The sequence below is a fragment of the Aythya marila genome (genome assembly GCF_965140915.1).
Source record: "Aythya marila genome assembly, chromosome: Z".
Classification (NCBI taxonomy): Eukaryota; Metazoa; Chordata; class Aves; order Anseriformes; family Anatidae; genus Aythya; species Aythya marila.
This window is the reverse complement of record NC_139080.1, coordinates 36757237-36773780: the sequence shown is the minus strand read 5'-3', so window position 1 is coordinate 36773780 and position 16544 is coordinate 36757237. Positions and strand designations below refer to the sequence as shown.

The 16544-nt window shown below is 35.7% G+C and overlaps 1 protein-coding gene across 3 annotated transcripts in view; it reads right to left on the bottom strand.

Moving 5' to 3' along the window:
• Window positions 1-16544, bottom strand: part of DENND4C (DENN domain containing 4C) — a 70698-nt gene that overhangs the window by 37405 nt on the left and 16749 nt on the right. For all 3 annotated transcript variants that reach the window (XM_082783591.1, XM_082783592.1, XM_082783593.1), the window contains exons 2-8: window positions 12314-12641; window positions 5991-6243; window positions 4980-5049; window positions 3579-3748; window positions 1778-2019; window positions 771-837; window positions 58-116 (exon numbers count right to left, since the gene is read on the bottom strand). In XM_082783591.1, coding sequence (XP_082639717.1) covers window positions 58-116; window positions 771-837; window positions 1778-2019; window positions 3579-3748; window positions 4980-5049; window positions 5991-6243; window positions 12314-12624 — 1172 coding nt within the window. In that variant the 5' untranslated portion in view covers window positions 12625-12641. The remainder of the gene's footprint in view (window positions 1-57; window positions 117-770; window positions 838-1777; window positions 2020-3578; window positions 3749-4979; window positions 5050-5990; window positions 6244-12313; window positions 12642-16544) is intronic.

Sequence of the window (16544 nt, the reverse complement as noted above, 5' to 3'; positions counted from 1 at the left end):
TTCTATTTGTCTTGGGATGTCTCAATTACAATGCGTTTAAAACATTGATAATGATACCTTAGTGGTAGTGGTGTAGAAACTGGCTGAGACAATATTAACGCATCATGGGCAGAAAGCTGAAACACAAAATAATTCATGATTGGCAAGAACAATTCCAAAGTTAGTGAAGTAAAATATTCCAGTGTAACTACATATCCATAATATAATAAAATGCCTGGCAGACAGAGTCACAATGTCATGAAAGAAATGTGAATCAAAAAGGTTTGGAGCTTTTGTTCACTAAGTCAACAGAGCTTGTATTAGTCACCAAAATAATTCTCAGAAGTTACAAGAAACTGTTTATGACTCATTGTTGAACATGTAGCTACTGCTAGGTGATTAAGCAGAGATCACAAGAGACTGCCCCAGGGGACTAACATATGAACCACAGTAGTGGACAAGTGAAAGAACGGTAGAAAACAAACAACCCCCAGTGGCACAGAGCAAATGACGTCCATAAAATGAAAGACCAATATAAGGCAGAAATTTCAAAAATGCAAGTAGGATGCTGCTGCAGTCTGTACCACACAAAATCTGAAATAGCTTCCTTTGCTAGGTTAACCCGGGTTTATATCCATGTAAGAGAAGGCTATTCCACTCATCTCCTCCCATCTCCCTTCCAGCAGCTGGATATTCAAAGCTGAGTAAAAAAACTAATAGAAGAATCCAGGCTTTCAAAGGCAAAAAGGAGTATTATGATAACTAAAAACGAAAGTACATGTTTTGCCTACCTGCACAAGAATTCTTGGCCTTTGTGGTGAAGGGAAAGGTATATTGTGCATAAAATGGGATATGTGCCTGAACAGAAGATAAGATGTTAGAAAACCAGCACTGAGAACAAACAAGGACTGAAAACAAAGTCACATTTTGGAATTTGTACATCCCATATGTTACAGAAGTACAGTTACAATTTATTTACTGTTTTGATAAGTTTAGGAGCCTGTTTACACAAGCTGAAAGAAAGAAGCCTCACTCGCTCACATTTCATGAGTGAAAATTAATAGTGGCAGCTTCATATATGCATGGAAAAGGTAAGAACACACTGGCCATGTAGGCAAATCATGTAAAAATCTCTGGTAGACAATCTTCATGTTACACGATTTCTCATCAGGCTTAGCTAGGAGAAAGTATACTTAGCTACCAGAAGTCCAATGCAATTTTGAAGATAACAAGTTTTCAGTGAATGTTTATGTTTTTTTTTTGAATCCCTTACAATGAAAAGTATCCTCTATAAAGTTCATATTTTTATACATACATATATATGGGGCAGGGAAGCCAGGAAGGGAAAGGAGTGAGGAAGCAGAAGGTAGAAGAAGGTAGAGGGAGTGAAACAGAATTCATCTGCAGTTGTTGCAGTGCTTCAATATGGACACATATGCACTGCTAATGAAAAGAGTCCTTGTGCTTACATTTAATAATCTAAAACACAGGACTGCAAGCACTGGCATGTCTCTTACAGCTCAACCATTTTCTGTGTCTAACAAGTTTAAAAGGAAGTTACACAGGCTTGAAAATTTTTAACAGAAGAGCAATGGTAAAAATCTGCAAAAGCTACTCTTATTAAACAGAAGAAACTACAACTTCTCTCAGTGCAATCAGTAACGATATAAGCTGCACAGGGCAACCAAGATAATGGTGGAAATACAGTACTTATGGAAGTGTGACATATATATATCAGATGACCACTTGAGCTGATATAACCATCTTTACACATTAGCTTGAAAGATGTTTTACGTACTTTTCAATGGGAAGAGGATGAGGTCCAGAGACAGACAGTTTGTAGATGAACATCAGGAATTTTCGAAATGCTTCAAAGAAAGGCCAATGTGAGAGAAGGCAGATACATTTATTAGAATTGATGGACTTGGAAGTAACCACTTTCCTCTCTACAGCTGTCAAGAGACCCAGCTGCAATTGTTGCTTTTCTGTTAGCAGCTCCTGGGGATAAGGCTCATAAAACTGAATAGCAGCACCATAAACCTAAAAAATGAAGAAACACAACTGAGCAGACTTGGTATTTAACAGAAGTTTGGGTTACAGTTTTTGAACTATCCATAAGTCATTGGTGTTTGCACACATAGTACAGTGGTTTTCTTAGTAGCTTGTGAAAACTATTTTTCATTTATCTAACATACACTAAGCACCCTTATAAAGGAAATATTAAATATTTTGGACTCTTGTGCCTCTCTTCCTTTTTGTAATGGCACATTACTCAAAGTATTTGTACTCAGTAAAATGAAAGGGAACGAACCAAACTGCATTCCATAACAAAACCCTACCTATTAACTGTTACTGGTCAAAAAATCACCTCACAAGATGACTGTATGCCGTAACATTCTCTTATCTTTACCACATTAAACAATGAAAAATATTTTAGCTTTGACTCTATTTTAATCAAACTAAACAGGGACCAATCATTTCTAATATTCTTTTATTATTTGCACAAGTTTCCTAACTGACTGAATTATTCTAGCAAGTTCAGCAAAAGGTGAGCAGGGAGAGGTGGGTACCAGAGCATATGTTATTTCTGTGCAAAATACTGGCAGCTACTGTATTCACCCTTGTAAATGAAGTATTAGTACCTTGGAACAACACTTTTTCTTGTTTGGCCATAGAGAAGTATATAAACTTCTCTGATGGGGGACTGAGCCTGAGCAAAAGTTAAGCTGTCATCGTTAACGGGGCCAAACTATTGTTTATTAGTCACAGACAGCTAACCACATATTACAGTCACTTACTCCCTTTTGTAGTTCACATACTGTGCACAGTTGGCAAGTTGAATCAACAGCTGAGAGACCAACCTCCAAAAAGCACTCCCTTCTTTTACCAGGTAGTGCTAATCCCGTAGTCTTTGTCTGCATATAGCAGACACTAACTTCTTACACGTGGGCTGAGTCATGCAGCACATTTTTGTTGCCTGTGGGTGCTGCTGGGCTCTGTACAGATTCCACAGACTTTTGGTGTTTTAAGTTTGTAAGTTTATGTGAATTCAGACAGCATCACTAGTTGCAGGAGATCACCAGTTCTTGACCACCTTTCACATACTGCCTCTCAGCTAGTAGTTTTCTGTTCTTCTGTTGTTTTCTGGTACCATCTTCCTGCTCATACACACAGATACCTGCATAGCCCATTCAAACAAATTCACATGGAACCAGCTTTTGATGTAATCATGGGAAAAGCACAACTACTACAACATTTCTAACACATGGTAAGTGAACATCACCTTCACATGTAGGCTACATTTCTGTTGCTGGGAAGTTTTCTTGAAAGAACAGAGGAAATCCATCCCTTGTGATTTTAGGTTTCCTAAGCATATAGTTCTGCATATACGGTTCTAAACAGCACAAACTCTTCCATCTATTTCCTGTTTTGGTTTACCTCTGTCTCATAAGAACGCTTAAGACATACAAATTTAGAAGTGAAATATTTAACAATTTCTTTAGTACTATTTGTCAAATACAGAAGAGATGTTGCCTATTTTATCTCCTTATCAGACATCTAAAGTAAAAGCAAAAAACAGTCACAATGTGCAGCCATACCTTTTCTGCAGAAGAACAGGTCAGTACAAATGTTGAGAACACTGGTAGTGGATATTTGGTTTGAGGGTCCCAGCATTCAATAGTAGCTCCCATAGGAAGGCAGAAGAGAGGTACAGATTCTGACAATGGGAATGACTCATAGTTCTCTTGAGGGTATCTGAAAATTAAGCCTTTGTTATGGGAGAAGGAAAAGTTAGTGAATTTGCTTCAGAAGCCCTAAATAATGTAAGCTATATATTTTCCACAATATAGAGATATATCTGTTGCTTATCTGGACTTAATAACTTAAGATTGCATCCACAGAAGAAGAAAGTCTCTCACTTAACAGTGAGACTAAATCATCCACATAACAATAATTTAGAAATTGTACGTGAATACTGAATACTGCCTTTCAATAACAGGTCAATTACAAGTACATAGTAAAAGCTTATTACTGAAGATTTTGACTTTAAATCAGTCAGGAATTACTTGTGGTATTTTAAATGTGCATTGAAACAGATTTTATTACAAAGAAATTCCTATGAAGAAAGAGCTAATTATCTATTGGGATAGTGGTACAAGTATCTCCACTGAAAATAGGATGAATTAGGTCTGTATTTTCTGCTGAGTTAATGTGTTCAGTCTTAACAAATTGTTACTCCATTTTCAGAAGTATATCTAAGTCTTGCTTGTAGAAAATGAGTCCACAAGCATCAGTTTACTTCTACTGTTCATCCAACTTTTTAAATGGTACACTGACTGTTATTCTATGTGTTTCACTTCTACTTAATAGCTTACTCTGTTGTGTTTAATGCTCAGCAGAAACTCTTTTGGAAGTTTTTCTTTATTTCCAGAGGAAAAAAAATCTGTGGCAATGCATTAAAAATATTTAAAACTACAGAAAATCTTTATTTTCCTTTAAGTCTCTCTCATTTATTGTTCAGAGTATTTTCACTCTCCCTTAGTAAGAAAGGAGTGAATAGGTTTGGAGCTGAACAAATTGAAATTTCCAATTAAAGATATTGCATTAACTGTGAGGCATGAAAGGAAATATGAATAACGTTGATGGGAATTTTCAATTACTCTTCCTTCTTCACCACCAACACAAGACACAAACTATGAAATCATTTGTTACATCTGAAACACTTGCTAGACTTTTCATTTAAACTCCTAAGCCACCTATCCTGTCATGATACATACTGAGTTAATACAATGCAATGCTGTTTCTATTAAGCTTTTTTTTTTTTCCTGGAAAAAAGCGATGAGAGCAAATGAATTAGAGGAGTTGATTTCAATTGACATGGTCTAGGAAAAGAATTTTGACAGACTATGCTCGGCTTTTAAAATTTTTATTTTAATTCAAGGAGGTATCCGAATCTTTACGTTAACATGCTTAGACGGTTTGCTTCTAAAATTACTTACCAGCTTTATACGCTATGGAGTTAGAAGCTGGCACAGACTTCTTATAACAAAGGTATACACTGGAACCCCACTGAAAGACACAAATTTCATCTTGGAGCAAACAAAGACAACAGCAGGCACCACAGAAACCAAGTATAAGTATTTAAATATACTCCCACTTACAAATGGAGCAGAAATTTAAATAAAAAGTGTTACAGAATAAAATTACTGTTTGGCTGCTGAGTGTGTTTAACTCAAGGAATGTAGAAGTCACCCTTTCCACATTCTTAGAGATTATAGATTTACATAAAATAATCATACCACCACACTATTCTTTGATTTATTTCCATGTAAGTATAGAGAAAAGTGAAGCAGATTGTTTGCAGCTTTCACATACCACATTTTCTCGGTTATATAAAATCAGACACTTACAGGAACCTCATCATTGGTAGTGAAATTCTAAACACCTCCAGTGTTCAATTAATTAATTCATTCATTCACTGGAAGCCTTTAATATACTTTCATAAACTATTTGCATAGTTTTTGTGCAGTTTGCCTACCGTTTGAAAAAATCATATACTTCAGCCTGAGAAAACCAAACACAAACCAGACTAAATACAAGCAAACATTTAAAAAAAAAAAAAGATAAGCAGTAATTATCATTCTTACAAATCTTTGTAACATGGTCTTAATAATAACAAAGAAAAATAAATTTTGTTTCATCCTATGAGTATTAGCATCACCAAACAAACAAAAATCCTAGAGAGTACCCAGACATGAATATGCAAACTGAAGTATTAATCTCTCCTTAAGAAAATTCCTAGTACAACAGGAAAAAAAAAATCAGTGTAACACATAATACAAAACTGAAGTCACAAGGTATATAGAATGAAACAATTATGATGCAGCCAGAGAACACCATCTTAACAGTGCTAGGAAAAGTTCAAAGTGCTCCTCCTGTTTGTTTTCTTTTGTTGTTGTTTGTTTGTAATTTTTAAAAAAGGTAAAAATATTTAACATTTAAATACTCACCATGCCACAATTTAAATTCTTATCAACTTTGCAGAATGTATGAGGAGGGGTTTCTCCTTTGCTGGTAACAATAACACAGATATCTGTCACTGCCAATGAATTTTGAGGTCGTATTGGAGGAGCCCTTCGATATGTGATAAAGATCCTCTGAGAAGACGTTGAACTATTGTTAACATTAGCACAGCGACCATAAGGAGTAGCCTGAATCACCTCACAGCCTGAAATGATACGTTCCTTGCCTTCATACAGAACTCTGCAGACAGGAAGGAAGCAAAATATTACACACATTCAAGTACATATGAAATTAATTAAGCAAATGTACAGAAATAGTCCACTCAGTGGCAATTACCTAGCACAACAGATCTGAGTATTTCTTATAAATTATTTCCATCACTTCAAAAAAAATTAAAAAGGCAATAACAATAATAATAAAATTAAAAATTACAACAATATATGCAAGTCTGCTTCCCACATCAGTTTCTGGAGGGAAAAGGAAAACCAGTAAGGATTTATGTTCATAGTTTGGCTAACATTTCTTAGTCTACAACAAAAAATAAATAAATAAAAAACAGACACACAAAAATAACTTTCTGGACTACAGAAAAGGAAGAAATAACAACTACAGTTATTCCTGTATTCCTAGAAACCAGAATACATGATACATGCCCATACTGCAACATTTACATGTTATCTGGATTGTTTTGGCCAGAGCACTAGCTTAGATCTCTCTATTTGAGGGATGGGGCATCCACAGGTTCTCTGGGCAACCTGTGCTCACCACCCTCACAGTGAAGAATTTTTTCCTAACATCTAATTTAAATCTCCCCTCTTTTACTTTAAAGCCATTACCCCTTGTCCTATCATGTTTAAAAAAAACTTTTTTAGCTTATACAGATCCAGCAATTCCAGAATTTTCAAAGTAATATACCACAAAGCTTTTTGAAACCCCTTGAAGATTACTGACCATCTTTAAACTAGAATATAAATACATGATTCCACAGAACAAACATGTATCTTGATAAACAAAACAAAGAAAAAGAAACAAAGCCATGTGCAGCTGTCAGGCCTCCTTCATTCAGGTGTATGCATAGAGTCTACTATGTAATCTCTTCACATCACTGCCTCACACTAATGACAAGTGGAGACTGATCTGTTAATACCCCATGTCAGATTCAGTTAAAACACATTAAATCTAAATAAAACTGAATTAAAACCTCAATAATTTAAAGCTATTCCAGAACCATTTGTAAGCTGACAGCTTTTAAGAAGGAACATCATATTAATTAGACAATTCCAGCAGTTGAGTTTAAAAGGTTTACAAGTACTCTCAGAGAGATGTTTAAAGACTGTAGAGTTTCATTTGCGCAAATACTTCTAAAAGCTAAAGGGCTGACCGGTTTTAAAGGCTGCAACAGTTCAATCACCTCCTCTCAAAAGCAAGAAAAAAAAAAAAAAGCAGCCCTCATCGCTACACATACACCAACACAAGTATTAAAAATGTACCATTTCCCGACCTCACACATAGTAGGGAGTTTAAAAAAAAAAAAAACAAACCCAATACCCATGGATCATTCAAAATAACCAATGTTTTTAATGATTCAGATCAAAACATTCAGACTGACACATGAAATACTTAACATGACACCCTATACATACAAATCCTCAGTATGAGAATAAGTTTGCTTCTACTTGTTTCAGCTTCCCAGTGTCTGCCTTCAGATTAATTAGTACTGATCAGGATAAGGTTTGTTTCCTGCTTCAGCTTTTGTCCTCATCTTCAGTGCACCTTACTTACTACTTCTTTCTATCAACTTCTATTCTACAACATATTCTATCAGTAAAGTTCCAGTCCAAGCAAAATATCACCTACAGTTTCCTCTAGACGTTACGTCTTTAGGTCCTAAGCTGTCCCAAGTACCCTACTGCAGTTGCCATACTAGTGGGTTCTAAGGAGCAATGGAAGACGATGGCCATTGAGAACATCCTGCTTTTGCTCGTATGGTCTCTGAACCTCAAGTTCACTTTTTTTTCCTAAAATATATCTCTAGTGAAAAAAAGCATTTGCTCAATCAATATTCCCATAAACACTTTCAGAAAGCAGTTACACAGAATGAGCTGCATCCATGGCACAGAACCACTAACTACCTAATAAAGAAATTTAGTATTTCTTAATTTGCACAGTGGAAGTAACCTAACTTTAAACTTACTCATTAAGGGAAGAACCTCTGCATTAGACAACAAATCTAAGACTCTCTCTTTAGTCTCTTCTATAGTAAGTGTTACAAATAGCAAAATTACTTAGACTTTTAAAGCATTTTTCTGTCAAATTTAAGAAACAAGTTCTGTAACTCCCTCCTATTCCTATCAACTGATACTCAATGCGGAGAGATCTTGTTGCAAAGTCCCACTGCACCTAAACTGAAGCAAATCTCAAATCGCATTTTTCCTGACATTCCAGAAGAGGCAACAACTATTTGGAAAGAAAGTAACAGAATGACTAGTAGCTGAATTATTTACAGGCATATAAGCTTAAAGTACTGAATTTTAGAGCTATACATATGAAAAGGATCTTAGGGATCATTATCCTAGAATCAAACCTTTATTCTCCCAACTAAAAAACAACCACAGCAAATGCAACATTCAGAGGAATGGCACACAGTTTAACTGTGTGCACGTGAGCAGCTGCAACAGGAATTCACTACCAGCTTACAGGTCCTTCAGCTTAAGAACCAGCAGAAGAATAGGAAGGTCTGGGGATAGGAGTGAAAGAGGGTAGAAGGCACAGAAACACAGAACACAAGAAAAATGACAGAATCAGTGGAGCACACTCTCATCTCCCCCCTTCCTCCAAACAGCATTTGTTTAACCTGTTTCCCTAAAAATAGCCCTGAAAAAAATATATATACACATACATTTATCAATAATTATTTGAATACTTAAACTGCAAGATAACTCTGCTGTAAAGATACATATTAACCTATAAACACATTTATTTACAACTATGACTTGTATATTTTCTATGTAATACCATAAGTGTAGATTTAATGTAAGCACTTACATTTATATTCATGTTATTTTATAAGTAGTTGTATTAAAGCAGTATATGTAACATTTACATAAAATTTGTTTGTATATATACATATATAGGCCAGTCAGTCTCACCTCTGTGCCTGGCAAGACAATGGAGCAGATCCTCCTGGAAACTCTGCAAAGGCACATGGACAATAAGGAGGATTGATGACAGCCAACATGGCTACACTAAGGTCCCTTCGAATCCAAACCATTCTATGATATATGTATACATATAAACAGCATCTAACTATGGATTTGACCCTTTTAAGGGATATAATCTTCCTCTACTTACTATATCCATTCAGCATGTCAGCTGACTTAATGGATACTTAAGGTTCAATGTTAAAACATCATTTCACACATTTTTTTAAAAATTAAAAAACAAGTATTAGAGAACAGAAGAAATTAGCTTTCAGACTGTACATTTGCCTTGCTTATACTAACTCTCTTGCCCAAACTCCACATTTATTTGAACATACTGAAGTTTACAAAAAAGTTTGCTCCAACTATCTCTTGAATGTAGTTGCAAAACAGCAGGAGCAGCATGGGAAAAACATTCATACGCATCATTGCTCAGAGAGAAAAGCCTGCCATTATTTGTTAGGTATAACACCCTAACTAGATCTGTGTAAAACAAAATATAGAATAAATGCTACTTGCCAAACACAACAGTTTTCCACCCATCATTTAAAACAGTGTATCTGCCCAGGAAGCTCATAGTCAGTCAACTATTTCCCTGTTTCGCTTATCAGATATTCCCTGTGAAACAAATTCCAGCATCCATTGTAAAGTTCAGGGGGACATGAAAACACACATGCACTAGCAGAGTCCCTTCCATAAAGGCATATGCTGGAGACTACTGGTTTAAGTATCACTTTTAGGAATTACCCCTCTACTAATTTTTCCTCATGTTAAAACCTTGAATTACATGACAAAGTTCATAATAGCTTGCTGAAACTACACGTTCAAATCTCATTATAACTGTTATCTTGCAGTTTCAGTCACACGCATGGAAAACAACTACTTTAAAATCACTGTTTCACCAAAGAGTATTAGAACACAGCTTAGACAGCCCAGATGAAATGAAATTGGAATATATGAGGTTAATTATACAACTCGAACCATGATCCTCAGATCACAGATCTCATCACATAACTTATTTCATCACTATGATTTCACTACTAGTTTTTTCCAGACTTGACTCTACTTGTCAGCTGGCATTCATATACTGGAGGTCAAAAGCAGAGCATGTAGGCGTTGTGCTTGACATGCTTAAACTTACAAATGAAATTAAGTAAACTTACAGGTTTGGTACAGGCATATTCTTTACTTTACTTTTCAGTGCTTATTTAATAAGGAAAACCACACACCTTTCATAGTTTACCATGATTGTAGAAGTCATGATCCCTCCCTCCCCCATCTTCTGGTTTCTTTTTATCCAGCAATTCTACATCATCCTCATCCAATCCAGAGAAGTAACGGTTCTATATAAGCAGGTCAAACAACACTGCAGTGCTTCATGAGTTGTTACAGATGGAGAATTACCTCAAGATGCTAGTATCACAAAGTATAATCTTCAGTGCCTCAAGATTTTGGGGGATTTTTTTGATCTTGCTCCTGAATACTTATATTTAACCCACTATTCTGTAAGTAATAAAATTAGTTCAGAGCTTCAAGGTCCTCCGTCATTTATTAGGCACTAAACTTCCAGTACTCTTAATGACCAACCACACCACTCAGTCACATCCGCTCTGCTTTTTTTAATTATTATTATTTTCTACAGCTTACCAGTCTAAATTCTCATTTTTCAATAAAGAAACTATACAGATATATTAATTTGATAAAGCCTCAGGTATATTCATCTGACTTCAACAAATGTCCAAGTTTATTAAGCTATATACCTCCAAAACTATTTACAGAGACACAGATGTTCCCAAAATTACTTTGCCAAAAGCAATTGCAGCAGCAACTTGCAGCCAAGCACACATGTAAGATAATATGGAAAATTGTTGACATCTCAAGAAAACAAGAGACAGAAAATTTATATTCAGATCAGCTCTACTGCTAGTACTGATTTCAGAGCTAAGAGTTACCAAATTCTATAGGAAAAAAAAAAATATAGCTTTATAATGGAAAGACTAAATCTTTTTTTTTTTTTTTTTTAAAAAAAAAGAGAGGAAAAAGTCTTCAGCTTTTGCAAGTTGCAAAAAGCAGTCTCAGACACTCTAGAAATGGGCATAAAAGACTGCAATTTCAGAATTAAAGAAGTTTTGGAGATAAGTAACAAACAGATTTCTCCATTCTGAAAGTCCACACTGAAAGTTTACCAAATTAAACCTCAAGTTCTGCTTTAGACTTCATGGAAAAAAATGGTCACATTTCTGGAGAAGGACAAAAAGGTTTTGATTTATTGGTTATGAGAGTATAATCATTAATAATTATTGCAGGTAATCACAAGAAAATGTTAAGTAATTTCATGGAATTTATAAATACCATGGACATGTTGTTGCAATACAGTAAAATATATTTCAGGTTTTCAAATACAGTATTAGTAACTCTTCAGAAACTTACGCATCAGACAAAAAAATGTGGTTTCTGGAATACACATCTGATTAGAGTTGTCAAGAGACTACATAATCAATCAAGCGTTTGCAGACAATCATGTCAGAACTTGTAAGCAACCTCAAAAATACTGCGATCTGATAGTAATGCAGGCTACAAGATCCTTGGTAAATGGATAATTTCTAGATCTTTATTTCAGTGTTCTACAATTTTTAAGTGGCATCTATCAATCACCTTGAAGTGAATTTCACATGACAGTATTTTAGTTGCCTTCTCAAGTCATCGTTTCCAGATGAAACATTACAGTTTGGGGTTTGAACTATACCATTTCTATACATCAATTTTGTACTATTTTCTTACCTTTCATAAAACTGCAGCAGAGAACTTGATTTCTCATATTTGATTTTCTCCATAATATCTTTTTAAGCTAAAACAATACTGTATAATTTTAATCTAAAACACTAATTCCTTCTAAAAAGCAAGTTCACCAGAAGACTGACATGTTTTTTGAACTTATTTCAAAATGAAAATGCTACATGGACATAAACACAATAAACAGTATATATTCAAAATGCATATGCTTTCAGAAGCTTTCTGACATCTGTTTTCAGCATCATCTGTGAAGAATAAGATTTGATCATTACTGAAGGAGTAGTTACGTTATTGAAGTATAGTTACAAAAGTCTCACCCAATGTCAGTAAGAGGTGGTTTGTCACGGCCTCTCTTGTAGCAGAGAAAAAGTTCAGGACTCTTAAGACTTCCATAGTTTAGGTTGGCTTGAAGGGCTGTAGGGGTAGCTTCGACACAGGTATATCCCTCTGGGACAGTTTCACCAGCTGATTTAATGATCACAGCAATGTCAGTAATTGGAGCCTTTGGACCAGTTGACTTTGTTTCCTGGCGGCTTATTTCTTGGTCCAGGAGAGTTGCAGTATCTGTATCAGTGAGCCCTGCCACTACAAAATAGTCAGCCACTCGTGGACCTTTGTCTTCTATCATGGTTATGCCAGTACTTCCTGGAGAAAACAAAGAGAAAGAGATCAAATAGTCTGCTTTCAAGGTAAATCCCTTCCCTAAACAAGTATCAGAATTTGAAACATTTAAAGAAGGTTCAGCAAATCAAAAAATTCCATATAGGCTTTAGAGATTTCAAGAAAACTGTAGGGAAATCCAAAACAAACTTTACTTTATGCTGCTCAAAAAGATAACTTTGTAATTTATTAGATTCCAGTTGAAGTGCCATAACAGACACGTTTTGGCAAGAATAACATCAAGTTCCTAAGTTTCTTCCTTCGAAGTTCCTAACACAGCAGCTACACAGAAAATTGCTTGGCATTACCTATTAGACCATTCAAGCTCTTCACAGGCCTTAAATTAATTCACATACCCCCAACTAAAAGCATCTCTATTTTTCTGGCATTACTTTGCGAGTAATTTGACTACAGAATCTTGCCTTTTTTTCCCCTCCCCTTCAGAAGACAGAACAATTCAAAGTATATGCTTACTAGTTTATCATCTGCACATTTCATCCATTTTGTTTCATAATTTAGACCTAATAGCACAGTCTTGAGACATTCAGCTGTCAAGTATAACATCTGGAAATCATTTACAGAAATCACACATCCAAACCCACATTTCATCAGCAGATCAAGCTGTACACATCATTGCTCAGCTGCACATTCCAGATCTGGAAAGAGTTCTCCCAACACCCAGGGATGTTCACTAAGCATCTGATTTTAAAATAGGCAATAGAATTTTCTCTTAACAGCAGAAGTGGCTGACAGACTATATTTAAATTTCACAAATACAATTACAAGTATTGGATTTCATGAAATAAATATCCTTTTAAAAGCCGACTGAGAATTATTTAAATAACAGCTGCCAAGCAAAAACCTGAATAATGCCATACCCCTTCGGTGAGGCGGGGGACACCTTCTTTTAGATGCCCCAATTTCTGTCACCAGATTTCTGGGGATCCCATCTATACAGGTAAACAAGACCAGAAGTCTTGGCTTTCTTCTTTGAAAACAAGTCTGCCACAACTCCAAGGTCCTAGCTGCCAAGGAGTTGTGGTCCATGAATATTACTCATTAAGTGCATCAAAAATGAGAACTGTCTCATATTTAAAATATCCTTACTGCTCTGATAACTGCAGAAACACTAGCCTCCATTAGCAGAAAGGTGGTTTGAGGAAGAGAGTATAAACCTATTCTTTGCAACGTGCCTTCTCCTCCAGTTCCTACTCTGTTCTTGCTGAAGTCATATAGGAAAGGTATCTTTCCTCTTTGCAATTTACAAGATTTCTAGAGCTTGTTATCAAAAGCATTGATTGGACAGCTGTAGAAAAAAAAAATTAAAAAAAATGAGTTATTCATCCTGCATGTTTACTAAGAAATGTTAGCATAAGAATACACATATAAGGCACCAACCACTATATTGCAAGGTGCTGTAGAACAAGATGAAGGGGGGGATAAGACATTCATATTCATGCAAATTTAAAGTACATCTATACTGTGAGTAACTCAATTTTTGGCTAACGTTGAAATTACAACTTTTCAAATCCATCTAAAAGAATGAAGCCTACACACCTTATAAGACTTCTCTTCTGTAATATTTTCCCACAGTAATTCTCACATTGACTCAGTATTCTCTAAACACTTTGGTTAACAGCTTTTACAGGATAATCCATAAACACACATCCTGGGAAGAGACACAAAAGTGTTTGACCACCCTGAAAACGGGAAAGCCATGGTACAGCACTAACATGACTGAGTTCTCTGGTCAATAAATAAATAAATATATAGACACTTATCCATATAAATACATGGATGTGTAATCAACAGGAACAATGTGGTGTGTTCAGTCTCACCAACTGTTCTCTGCCTGGGTCTCCTGAAGAACAATAAGATGACTCAAAAGCCGTAACTCCTTGTTAAGCCTCTGAATGACTTTCAACTGCACAACTCAGAACAGTTTATCCTTCTTACCAACATAAACAACGTTAAATCAATGAAAAAGCTCTTTACAGGTAAGTAAATCATCATGAAATAGGGGGATTAATGGCTTCAGTTTAATCTCACGTAAATTAGTGCTTCCATTAAAAAAATCTCTCCTCATATTGCTACTGCTCACTCCCACCTTTACTTTCGACCAGAACCAGAGTTTGTGCAACCAAAAATGAACTGGAACAAGAACTACTCTGGCTGAACACTAACGAGGCAAAGACTGCTTAGGGTACAACCAGAGCAGCTCTCCAGTGACTCACCATGTCAGCACAAACAGCAGCGTAATGCCCCTTTCAGCAACAGCACGGACTTGCACTGGATTAATCATAAAACTGTGCAGTCTAAGATATTTCAGTTTACCTCTCAGATGCTTGGACTTGTTCATAGATTTATAAAAATAAATAAGGAAATAAACCAACCTCTCCCTGCTCCCCTTAAAAGAAGGGCAAGTCCCGTGCCAGAACATCTCATACTGTGGAAAGTACTGGTTGCACTTGACATAAGTGATACCAAATTACTGGAACATGATGCTAAAAATAGCAAAATGGTTGGCATCATCTAAAGGGTTTTACTAAAAACAAAATTGTTGTTAAAGTGATCCAGTCTTTTACTACCCACTCCAAGTTCACACACCTCAGTACGAATTTGTATTTTTCTCTTAGCCATAGTTATGTTTTAGTTCACAGAAACTCTCTGTAACATGTGGCAGGTAGACGTCAGTCACCAGACAATTCAGCTGAGAAAGAGAAGCCTCTTGTGTCAGCACAACACTGGGGGAGTTTTCCAAAATGTTCTGAGACGCTCACAGCAGTTCCTTTCCTTTTCCACGAGGATAAGTAAAGTTTCAAATAAGCACTACAACACAGCTCTTCCAGAACATATTATCCTATTTCAGAGAGATTTAAAGCAACAGGATCTCTCAAATGAGACCTTGAATGTATAGCTCTTAATTAAGCCATGGCCATCTTCTTAAATGCAAGATTGTATAAATGTAAATACATGCTAAGCTACAAACTACCAGACAGCCACCAAAACAAACAGGAACAGATCTTCAGCAGGCTTCAGTTAGTCTGAGAATATTTTGCTTTCTGAACTGCAGGGAAAAAAAAAGTATGACTTGTATGGCAGCAAGATGAATTCACTGCTATTTTCCAGTATTTTTGTAATACTTCACACAAGAATTGGCAGGAACACTACTCTCAATTGACAAGGAAACAAACATACTTGCAAAGGACCTTTTATCATAAATATTGTAGAATCGTGACAACTTTTCCCCACTGAAATTTCAAAAGATGCTGTCCACTATCAGTACTGTGATGTACAGAAACTTACTCACGCAAGGCCAACAGGAAAACTTGTAACCCTAAATATCTAGCCATTTTTATTGACATCCCATTCCTCTGCAAAACAATACATAAATAAATAAATAAAAGATACCTTGGTAATATCTTGGTGTTGGATGGAAAACAATGGCAAAAACATGGAAAAACAAAGTGGTGTTAAAAGCCCCTTATTTACTCTTTTCTGAGAACACTATTACCTCCCTAGAAAAATTACTATGTATAATAAACACAAACTGAATTTTAAATTTTCTTCCAAAGTTTATTTTGTACTCAGTAAAAAGCCTATGAAATTAAGTTGAACTCTGTTTTATAAAACTCTGTTTCAAAATTCAAAGCAGTTGTCCCCTAGGAATAAATGAAATCAGATTAGTAAGAGCCTAACATCTGAGAGAAAAGAGTTTTAGAGAAAAGGCACATGCAAATCTTCCAGCAACCGAAAAACTCAATTCACTGCTTACTAATGCATTGTACTTCTGTTAATTAACACATCTTTGAAAAAGCTGAAGACTTGTAAGATAGACCAAATCTTTCCCCAAACCTACCACCCTTCCCTTCATCACCCACATGAAGA